General features: G+C 36.0%; 1 protein-coding gene across 2 annotated transcripts in view; it reads right to left on the bottom strand.

Annotated features, from left to right (window-relative positions):
- Positions 1 to 4,666, bottom strand: part of cbfa2t2 (CBFA2/RUNX1 partner transcriptional co-repressor 2) — a 35,933-nt gene extending 31,267 nt beyond the window's left edge. For both annotated transcript variants that reach the window (XM_065272397.1, XM_065272398.1), the window contains exon 1: positions 4,571 to 4,666. In XM_065272397.1, the coding sequence (XP_065128469.1) occupies positions 4,571 to 4,607 (37 nt within the window). In that variant the 5' untranslated portion in view covers positions 4,608 to 4,666. The remainder of the gene's footprint in view (positions 1 to 4,570) is intronic.
- Positions 4,667 to 12,739: the final 8,073 nt, after the last annotated feature.

The following is a 12,739-nucleotide window of genomic DNA, read 5'->3' as shown; positions in this document are numbered from 1 at the left end:
TTTCTTTTACATAAGCAATCTATAGTGGATCATTGAATGGTGACAGACGTTCAGTTTAATGTGACTGTATGGCCTGAAGCCTGGGAAACACTGTGAACACACATACATCAGGTCTCAATGTCAACGCTCTGCTGAGGTTCTCACAGTCTGCACTCAATGACATTTTGATCCTTTTTTATAGTTCACCGACCACTGACAGCAGCAAAACAGCTGGCTTTCCCATCAACCAGAGAGAGAGAGAGATAGATAGAGAAAGAGAGACAGAGTAAATGCATAAAATGTTGTTTTTACTTCCATTCACTATGGAAGTGAATGGTGCCCCAGATCAGTGAACATTTTTCAAAATGTCTTAATTTGTGTTTTTCAGAACAAAGAAATTTAAAAGTTTGAATGATGGCAGGATTTCCATTTTTGGTCAACTATTCCTTTAACAAGCACAACTTTATTGTAAATATTGCTAACCAACATAGAAATGTTTAATAGATAGGTAAATAATATCAGACAGTTTTGTTTTGAGGAATAGGTTTGTGTGTATATAAATGGTGGGGGTCTTTAAAAGCTTGATGGTGTGATAAGCCTCTTTCACAAGCTTTTAAACTCTCCTCCCTCGGATACTAGACTCCATGACTGCGTCTTTGTCCTTCTTTATACTCTCACCGCTGGAGAAAGCAGCAGACGGTTCAGAGCCAATCAGCCGTACCGAAACAAACCCACCAATCACACGCACTCGAAACTCCAAACATCAGGATGCTTCTGCTCATTCATCTCTTGTTTCCAAAGCGTCTTTTAGGCTCAGCTGGCCGAACCGATAACCATCAGCCACTTTGAACCAATCTGACGAACAATTCAAACAAAGACATCACGCATCAACGCTCGAGGGATCTTCAACCCTGCGGGCACGTCTGCTAACAAAAAAACAAGCCAAAAGGCCTTTAAAGGAATTTTACACATCTTGAAAGTGAGATTTTCATACTCTACTATAAATATAACACACATGTTTGAAATAACAAGATGGTGAGTACGGTGAAAGAATTTTCATTTTTGGTATCAGAACTTGGGTTGTAAAATTTCAGAAATTTTTAATGCTGAAAACATTCCATGGGACTTAACAGGAATACATGGGAATTAATGGGAATATATGGGAATGAACAGAATATATCGGAATTAACGAAATATGGGAATTAACGGAATATATGGGAATTAACGGAAATATGGGAATTATCGAAATATATGAGAATTAGCAGGAATACATGGGAGTTAACATGAATACATGGGAATTAACGGGAATACATGGGAATTAACGAAAATATATAGGAATTAACAGGAATATATGGGAATTAAAAGGAATATATAGGAATTAACGGGAATATATGGGAATTAACGGGAATACATGGGAATTTATGGGAATATATGGGAATTAACGAGAATAAGCTGGCAATTTTTAAACAATTGCAAAGTTGTCTATAGCAGGGAACTTTTAAAAAAAATCTTGCAGCATCATTTTGTTTAAAACAACAACATTTGCTGCAGTTTCAAAATTTCCAAATACGTCCCAAAAAAATCCAATCTGCGATATTTCCAAAACTCTGTAGATTAAGTTCCCATGGAAAGTTTTTACCAGAAATTTACTGGAAACTTTCTGTCCCTTTGCAACCCTAATCTCAACAGAGCCAAAGCTCATCAGGTTAACTAAAAGCCACATTTTATGATTGGAGCCAGCCATCGGCATCGGCATATATGGAAATCTGGAATGGAGTTTCTTTAAACAAGGGTCAGAGACTCGACTCCTGGAGGTCCAGTCTCATAATAATCCATGTCTCCAGCAAACTGACATTCTGGGCAACAATCATTCGCCGGCGGTGAGAACTCTGCTCGCTCTGGAGCCACGACATCTGGATTCAATCTTCCTCGGTCTGTCCACACAGCGGTTGGCGACGAGAAACATCTGGCCGAGCTGATGACAATTACTGCGTTGTGTTTGCCTTCGTAGATAATCCGTCCAACACACACATGCACACAAACCCAGGACCGCGAACATGCGGCCTGCTGAGCAGCTAAACAGAAGAACGAGGTCAATCGCATTCAGAGTCCTCGTGGTTAAATTTATTAACAAACCTACTCTTCATCAATGCAAGCGCACAAAGTAGTTTGAGGATAGCTACAGGATGGATCGTGCGGTCACCATTTACTTTATTATGACTGCGACTCATGTTGTTTGGTTAATAGTTAATAGGACACAGCAGTGATCTCTGCAGCTTTAAGGAGAGAACCGTGGAGCCGATGCGGGTCATGAGTGCTGTTGCCTGGGGCTCGCTTAAACGCTAACAGCTGCTAAAACCAGAGATGAGATCCATACTTCATACCCTGCTCTCATACTCTCTCTTTCTGACGTGCACAAACTCTCCCACGCGACCCAAGCGCCGCGTTGCCAGCGCTGGAGACCCCAGCAGTAAGAGCCAAGACCAATTAAAGTGCTAATTCAAACCTGAAGGGCCCTTTTGTCCTGAGTTTCCTTTCTTCGAATCAGAGGATAGGAATCTAACCACCCCCACTTCCAACAAACACACAAACTTCATCTCTTTCAAGCACACCGGCCAAAGCTGAAGGAAAATTAGCCGAAAGTCCAAAAGCCTCATGTATGTGCAGATGCACAAACGCAGAAAATTTCCTTGACATTACAGCTGCACAACGATTAATCATTTGCAGAATAAAAGTTTTTGTTCATCATATATGTGTGTGTGTAATGTGTATAATAATTATGTATATATAAATACAAACACATGCATGTATATTTTTAGGAAAATACCTATATATAAATAGATTTTTTTTTCTTAAAATTATACATGAATGTGCATGTGTTGTGTGTATTTATATATAAATAATTATGATACACAGATGATGTAAACAAAAACATTTATTCTGCAAATGATTAGTTGTGATTAATCGTTACGCAGCCCTATTTGACACAAATAACAAATAAATAACTAAGTATGGTAGTGTTACCATAGTTTATCTGTATTAAACATTGTGATGCCTAAAACATTAAGAGGCAACAACTAAGAAACATATTTACATTATTTGTCAGATACGTATATCCAATTACAGTGGCGCATGTAAGACTATATTTAAGTGTTTTATAGCAAAATGCAAAAATAATCTGCCTTAAAATACATGAATAGAGTGATTACTCGGTAATTGTTTAATGTAATTATCACTGTGGTGGTTATGTGTAAAGAAATTGTAATGATAACTGGATTAAGTGAAGAATTGATGGCCTGTGACGCCATCTAGTGGTGAAAACCAACATCACATTAAAGGGATAGTTCACCCAAAAATGAAAATAATGTCATCATTTTCTCATGCTCATGTTGTTCTAAACCTGTATGAATTTATTTATTTTTTATGAACACAAAAGAAAATATTTTGATAAATGATGGTAAACACACAGCTGATTGTAACCATTGACTTCCATAGTAGGAATATTTGTTTTCCTACTAAAGAAGTCAATGGGTACAATCAGCTGTGTGCTTACCATCATCTGACACTCACAAACAGACAACCTGTACACACACACACACACACACACACACACACACACACACACACACACACACACACACACAGTTTGGATTGCAGGAACAGTGATTTGTTTGTTTTAAAAACGTGAAAATGTCCAGTTTGCTTAAAATGAGCAGAACGTTATTTATAGGTTAGCATGATGTTCCTGCAACATTCTTTCCACGTATTACCAACACAACATTCTGGAAACGTTATATAAATCTATTTTACTAAAAGGTAAGAAACAAGAATTTTATAATTTTGAGAACATTCTTCGTATATTAACATGATAATAACGTTTAATCCAGACGTTTACATAAGTTAGTAAAAGTTGAGGGGAAGTTACCTGTCAGGTGGGTTTCTGACGACTGTTTAGAATCAGAACTAATCACCACGATTCGCGAATAATTGAATCTTATGAGTCGGTTCTTTCGTTGATCATACGAGCAAATGGTTCAGTTTGAATCACTCTGACGCACTTTGACTGACTGAATCGTTTGCAGCAGTTTCTCACAATAAAAACAGTAACGAATTATTTTAAAAGACAGAGAACCAAACAGGAGGAAGTTTTACATCGACCTTAAACTAAACCAACAAATGATTTATATGAACATATAAATTACACAATAGTGTACATGAATATTACCATACACATAGACCGTAGACTTCGTATGATACAATTACTATACAATGACACTGTCACTTTAAGATTTTGCACTGAATGCCACATCTCATAAAGCATTTAAATAAACGATCAGACAATAATAAACTAGTAAACATTAGCATGTGGTTAAAGGTTTAGATGACAGCACTAACGTTAGTTAAATTCAAATGAAATACTAAAGAAAATGTGACGATGTTTCTCTGTCAACACTACTGACGTTATTGCGACAAACACGTGCATTTATATTAGCTGACACACGTGTTGGTCATGATGCTTCTTTAAGATGGTTTATTATAACACAACAGCAGTCTGTAATAAAAAATAAACAACAAACACTCGTGCACTTACACTGAGAAGACACTGGAAGCCCGACCATACTCCTCATGCGCCGCTCACGTGTGTGTCTGTGTCTGTGTCTGTCTGTTTCTTCATTCTTCACCTTTCTCTCTCTCTCTCTCTCTCTCTCTCTCTCTCTCTCTCTCTCTCTCTCTCTCTCTCTCTTCTTTTTCTTCTTCTGTGTGCAGAGGGTCCACAGGAGGTGGAGCTTATATATTAATTTACCATGGTACTTCCATGGTGATTCAAATGACTTCTTATGGAACAACATAACAACCCATACGTAAAAAAAGATTATTCGTTTTTAAAATATTCTAAATACATTTTGTAGAAAGTAAGGCTTTATTAAATATATTTTTGAATTTTCTTTATTTAAAATGCTTTAAAATACATTTATTTTTAACACATATTTCAAAATATACAAAAAAGGAAAAAATTTTGTATATTTTGAAGTGTATTTTAAATTATATTTGAAAATATATTTGTTGCCTTATGGGAATGATACCTAGTTATTATTTGACACATCTTTTTGGCTGCGCTTGTAAACTTTGTGTTCTTTGTGCGCTTTGTGTGCATTAAACATAACTTTTTAAACAATCATAAAACATATTAAAAAGTGAAACAAAAAAGGTGAAAGTAGACTATGTCCAAAAAATAGCCCTACAAATGGTTTTGTGGTAGCCCTTGCTCACAAAAAGGTTGGAGACCCCTGGTCTAGATCATAGAAAAATGAAATTAGTCATCCAACAGAAATGCATTAGTAACAGAAATGATAAAAAACTTGATTTAAATGAATATACCCTGTTAAAATCTATTCAGTAAATGTAAAATGTTATTTAGTATGTTAACGTATCTTTCTGTGTATAGAAAAAAAAGATTATTTTATATATTTGTAAAGTAACTGTTATAACAAAGAATGTAAATCCAGTCTTAATTTGATAAATGTACTGGGGGTCCTTGCTCCTCCTCTCTAGGGGTCCTTGGCCTAAAAAAGGCTGAAGAACTCTGGTCTAGATTTTAAATAAGTCAGTGCCCTAAAAACGCTGAAAATAGCATTAAAATAGATGTATTTCTTTATTCTAGATCACACATTCAACATTTTGCAGAGAGGCAAACAGATGACTGATAGTTACAGGATATTTGCATAAAACACTCAAACAGAGGCAGGTGTTTGTAACTGCACAATGATGTGTGGTTAATGACCCATATAATCCATGTAAGATTTACCCAATTACCCATTCATGTAAAGAATGACCTTTCTTACATTTACATGATGGTACATTTACACGTTTTATCCAAGCGACTTACATGACATTCAATGTGTTTTCCCTGGGAATCGAACCCAAAAACCTTATGCAATGATCTACCAATTGAGCTACAGGAACTACTTCCTGGTTTTAAGATTGCAATTTATATCAGTTTTATCTTTATTTTGACTATACAGTATCAAGAAATGTTATGTCATGACACGGCTGCTGTAAAAGCACATTATATCACCATGACTCTATAAGGTCTAAATCATTCAGCATCAGTATCTTGGTCTTCATGAGGTCTATACATTGTTCATGTCTATAACAGGATGATACCCTGCCCCCAAACTCTCCACCCACACCCACACACACACTCACACATGCCACGCGTTCTTTTCTTGCGTCCCCTCATGAGTCGCCACCTGCTCGTGTGTGTGCGACACAGCTGCTGACCGGCAAGAACAATTTAACACCCACCCATCATCCTGGAGTGAAGAGGGATTCTCCTCCTCCTCCTCCTCCTCCTCCTCCGGGAGCCGTTTTATCAATGATGCTCTTTCCTCATACCTGCTGTATTTGTGTCTACTAATGGTTAGTCAATATCATAATGTCTGATATTCTGCTTGAATTCCTTTTCTTTTACCCAGACAGCAGACAACTCTGGGCCAGAACCGCATCAGATTTGCACCGAAGTCAGCAGTTGCGGTGCAAATCCGGCACGAAATTGTCTGCTGTCTGGGTATTATTTAGCTGTTTTTATGCTGAAATTGGTGCTTGGAGACATTTGGAAAATCTGGGCATGGATTAAAAAATGATCATGACATAACCTAGACTCGCTGTCACCTAGTCACTCACAGGAGTGGAAGCGCTGACAGTTATATGTTTAAGCGTTTGCTTATATTAAATAATGTTTATTTTAGGCCGTTTGATGACCATTGATCATGGGGGGATACATATATTTTTTTTAATAATTCATCAGAGGCAGGGATATAAAGATCAGAGGGGGGTTAATCCCACCTAGAAAAATGGTTATTGATAATAAGTAATAAATATCAATGCAAGAGTTGTTTATTTTAAATGCAGCACATGCTCACATCAGGCAAGCAAAATGTTTGACAAAAACTTGTTTTAAGTAATAAACTAAAAATAGTGGTAGAGCATTGCATTAATCGTGCCAAAGGTCATGGGTTTGAACCCAGGGGGCCCACATACTGATAAAAAATGTATACCTTGCAATGCACTGTAAGTCACTTTGGATGAGAAAAAGCATCCGCTAAATGCATAAATGTAAATAAAGACAGATATTGTGGTTGTCGAATGTTAGTAAATAATCATTTATAGTTAATGTGAAAAACTACACCTGTGGTCACTTGAGGAGACAGGCAATACGGATGGTGTTTTGTCACAGCCAATATCAGATTAATTGTAATGTAGAAGCATGCTGGATGCATTATTTCATAAAAAGCGCTATGCAAATAAATTCAAATTGAAAATGATTTCATCACACTAAGGGTCAAGCTCCTTTTAACTCTGACAATAAATGTAAAGTTCTAGTTTGTGATGTAATGCAATGATATTTTGTCCAGGGAAGATGAGAAAGTGACACTATTTCCTTCTCGGTTTCACTGCTATTGTTTTAAATCAGCAAGACTTTGAAGATTCAGACAAACGTAATGAAAGGCCGTTGCAGACAGACAGAGCTGTAAGTGTGCCGTCTATAAACACAGCCTCTGTATGACACCCATCAGGTCTTTGTCATGATAATTAGTAACGGGCAAATGAAGCAGCGTTTTTGAGAGGGTGAGCATGTGTTACATCAACAAAGACAGGCATGAATTAGGCAGAGTGACACAAGTTACCCTGCTGATATGACTCGTGGCAACGTGTGTTTGTGTGTGACAGCTGGGCTTGTGTCTCAGTCTGTGTGTGTGTGTAGTCACTGGTCGGTTTAGCACACAAGTAGGTCTTTCACAATGCAACAGCTTGAGAATGGCACACACACACACACACACACACACGGGCGCGCGCAGCAGCATCACAACAAAAGGACCGTCTGCTTCCCTCTGCGGCCTGTTCAACTGCTTTTCCTGCTGTTGTGTTTCTGTGTTGTGCGTGTGATTGTGTACCTGCTGTTCTCCTGAGATCTAAGCAAAAGGCTGAGGTCACAAAGGTCAGCAGGCAGACGCCTGGTTAACCCTCCAGGGTAAAGACATCTTCATACACGCACGCGCCACTTACACATTAAGATTATATATGAGCAGATGGCAGCCAGTGATGGTGTCCACTTATAAACAGCACCTCGACACAAATACATATATTTACATTTTATCAGGGAAATGCACAGACACAAGCACACACACATACACAGAAATACACAAAGTCCCTGTCCTTCATTGTGACGTTATATTATATTATAACAGAATTTTTATATTCATACATGCAGTTTATATGTTCATGAAATATTTTTGTTACAGCAAAGGATCATTTTGTGTTATTACAGATAAATAGACAATACCCATTATAACATTATATACATTTTACATACAATCTTAATGTTAAAAAAGAAGTTTGTGTATAGTGTAAATTTCAATGACCAAAATATAGACTAACAATTATTTAGACACATATACAAATGCAGACACACAAAACACAACAAATGTACAAAAGCAGATGCATAGAAGTTTAAGAGGCCAGACAGACATAAAGGATTATAAGAACAGATGGTGTAATTGCACAAGCCATTGTGCAAATATGCATAATATTTCTAGGCCATGTAAACAGTGGCATATGACGTATATTATGGTATATATTTTTCCATGGTATTATTATCTGTTACTGTACCATAGTACCACCACAATTCAATTTGTAATTGTGTCTTTGGTCATTAATAACAAAGCCAAAGCATTACGTTTTATAGATCAGGTGAGATTAAAATTATTAAAATGTTAAGTTCTCATAGTCTATACCAGTCTATACCAGTGGTCTCCATCATGGTGCCCGCGGGCACCTGGTTGCCCGCACAGAGTCTGTCAATAGGCTCAATTTCAATATATATTTTTGTATTAGCTTGGCTTCTTCAATTTATGTTAACATTTTAAACAATGACAAATATACAAGTAAGACAATAAGACAAATTAACAAGTAAAATTAAATAAAATCATCAAGTAAAACAAAAAAATTTGAATAGCCAAAAAGTAGCTATCCAGCTATCTAATGTGGTAACCTTGCTCAAATAATCTCATGCTTATGCAAAAAAAGTGCAATATCTTTATTTATTTGTTACCCCTCCATTCTAGTACATCCCTGCATCTTATTCAATCCTATTCCATTGTCATTTATAGCACAATTGTTTATACACCTATTTATTTGTCTGTGTGTTGGTGTCTCTGTGTACTGGAAGCTTATGTCACTAAAACAAATTCCTTGTATGTGCAAGCATACTTGGAAATAAAGCTCTTTCTGATTCTGATTCTGATAAAGGTTGGAGACCCCTGGTAGTCTGTACATAATCAGATTGTATTATGCTTATGTATAAATTCTGTTTTATTACAATTATTGTTTACTTATTCTTATAGTTTGGCATAATTATTATTAATAACTACATTTAAACCAAATAAAAGTTTGAAACTGAACTGAAATGAAATCAACAGAGTTTTGTACCTGATCATAAACGACAGTGCCATCTACTGGAATGAAAAAGTACTTGTCAAACATCTAAATAATATTATTTGTTGAATATTAATTAATATTAACCAAAAATCATAAACAGATGTAAAATGATATATAAACTTTAACAGAAGATAAAGACAAAGTCAAATATATTCAATAAAGGAATCTGAGTGCTAACAGCAGATGTCTACAAAACACAAAAGTGAAAGATAGTTAACTTAATTCAGTCAAAGTTGATCACATCATTTTTGTACAGTGTAGCAAAAGTGAATGCTTCATATCAGATTGAAACAGAAATGTTAAAGCCACAAGAAATTAAAATGAAACTTTTTTTTAGTATAAATGCATTTAAGAATAAATATATTATTATGGTCCAAAATATAAGTATATAACATATAAGCATGCAAAACCTACCATTTGGCACATAAAAAGTCTCTCTACACTTCAACTTCTTATCAAATTTCCAATCAAATTCTCTTAGATGCTGAAGTGTCCCCTCTCTACATTTTGTTACAAAAACTATTTTAGATCAACAAAATAGATCAGCAAATCCTGTTTTGATTTCCCAAACAATAAAATAAGCCAGGCAAGTTGTCAAGGGACCAACACTTATCAGGCAACTGGCACCAAATAAGTCTTTGCTGGACTGTGCCATAAATGAAACGCTATTGGTTATTTATAAAAAGAGGGAGGGTCTTCTCGATAGTTATGTTGTTTTAGTAAAACTGACATCACCATATTAAATAATGTTGCACATTTCAGTGGGACTTTCACTATCCCATTCATTTACCTCAGTGCTACAAAAATATACCATTCTTCACAAATACCATATTACCTTCTGTAACAATGGTAAAATCATAGTACAATGTAGCTGCAATGGCAGGCCAACACATGGTAAACCATAGATGAGCATTTTACCATCTCTTGCTCTTTAGGGATTAGACACAACCTACTTAGGAAGAAATGGTTGAACAAAATGATGGGTGAGTCATAAACTCTCAAGCCAACTAATTAGGCCAGCGAGGTATTAAATGTGCCGTGTGATGTTATAAAACGGTCCCTGTATGGGAAAGGATGTCGGGTCACATTAATGCTTTAATATGTTCCTGTCATATTCATGTCAAATATAGACCATTAATTGTAGTATAATTATTATTATCGTATTTGAGAAATGATTTGATGTTTTTGTGGGTTTAGTTGGCGTGTCTGATTCTCATCCAATGCCTTAATGCTAGTTGGTATGATAATATCAACATTTGTTCAAATAAAAGTTAATAACCTCATGTGACTTAATTGTCAGTCCCTTACTGAGTAATGTGCTAAGTTTAGTACTTTATTTCTATCCTGTTAAAATGACAAAGTTTCAAGAAACAGCTTAACAAGACTGACCCGGTCAAGAGACACATCCATATCTGTACTGAAACTCTATAAGTTAAAGAAACTTTGTAGTCTGATCTTTATAAGTGGCTTTTTGTGTGTTTGATTTTTACTCGTGTGTATTTAGGTCATTGTTGGAGTCATTATAGTGTCAAATGAGACTGAATGTGAATGAGTTTCACACATAAATCCACTCATTAGAGACGCTGTCACATAATGAAGTCAAATGGTCTCGCACTGGTGTCATTGTAAACATGAAATTCCTGCACAACATTAGCAGGAGTCTGGAAAACCAAAACTTTCCAGATAGATTGCTTTTACAGCTTTCTGTTGTTTTGAACTCAAACAAAACTCTGGCAGCTGACCTTTAGTCATATGTCCTAAAGTAAACATATACCCATAAAAACATTTACCACAAATATGATCCTTCTTACCAAAATAAACAAGTTTTTCGACATCTATTTTACTTTTAACTCTGCACTATATAGGCCTACTTTTTAAGTTTATTCGCACTACGCAGCCTAGCTGCAAATGCTTTGGCAATACAAATGTACAGTTTTAGTCATGCCAATAAAGCACAATTGCATAGAAATTTGTCATATTTATTTAAAATATTTGAAAATAAACATTAAAGCTGAGTTAAGAATGAATGATAAAGAAAACAACAACAAAACTGATAAGATTCTGTCATTTTTGTTTAGGCTTATATCTATTTTAACATGTACTTGTTTTAAAGGTGCCGTAGAATGTAAAACTGTATTTATTTTGGAATAGATAAATAATAAGAGTTCTGTATATGGTAATAAAGTGAGTCCAAACACAGATGTTTCCTCCTTCTTATGTAAACCTCATGCATGCAAAAGATGCAACCATTTAGGAAGCTGCTCCATTTGTTTTACTTATCTGACGACGGCACCAAGGTAACCGCTAAAATGTACATTTAAAATTGACTGACATGTCTGTCTCAACGAAAATTAACCTACCGCCAGCAATACAATGTCGCAAGCGCTCTTGGCAAACAGATGAGAGGTTTGAAAGGACATTGATGCACACACGCGAGAGAGTTCGGGTCTTCCCGGGTCTGTTCAGCAAAAACACATTCATTTTTAATTACCCGAGAACAGATGCCACTATTATTGTACCCGACCCGTGTCCGAGGCACATGTGAAACTTTTAGACCCGAACCTGATCGGGTCTCGGTTCAGACCTCGGGTTTTCGGATCTTAGTGTACCTGTGAAGACCTCTAAGATGTACCCCCCAACATTAAATTACACATTACATGAAGTACAATGTTATTACAATGCTACAAACAAAGTTGAGACTGCTGAGTTAGCGCTACATGCTAGTTAATGCTATATGCTATCGTTTAGGCTGAAGTTCTACTATTGACGTTACGGTTACATTTTGCAGGTCTATACTAAAAAAATACAAACTTACCACTCATAAACGTCCATTAACAATCTCCAAATAATTGATTATTCCTCAAAATCTGATACAGACAGATCTGTTTACACACACACACACACACAGAGCTACTGAAGGAGAAACAGCCAATCAGAGCAGAGCTTAACATTATCATTCATGACCCTATCAAATAAGGTAATAATAGATAATTTCAATCAAAGTGCAAGTCCTAAAGTTGTAATGGGCCAAAATTTGATAATTTGCACTTAATAAAGCCACAAACCTTCTATGTAGATATCAAAGAACAATTGAACAGATTATTACAATGCATTCTTTGGCACCTTTAACATATGATTGTTTCTATTCTTATATTCAATATAAAGATCCATGCCAGTAAAACTAAGAGAGGGAGGGAGTGAAGAGAGAGAGAGAGAGAGAGAGAGAGAGAGAGAGAGAGAGAGAGAGAGAGAGAGAGAGAGA

Source organism: Paramisgurnus dabryanus, chromosome 7 (assembly GCF_030506205.2).
Source record: "Paramisgurnus dabryanus chromosome 7, PD_genome_1.1, whole genome shotgun sequence".
NCBI lineage: Eukaryota > Metazoa > Chordata > Actinopteri > Cypriniformes > Cobitidae > Paramisgurnus > Paramisgurnus dabryanus.
This window is presented reverse-complemented; position numbering and strand designations above follow the sequence as displayed.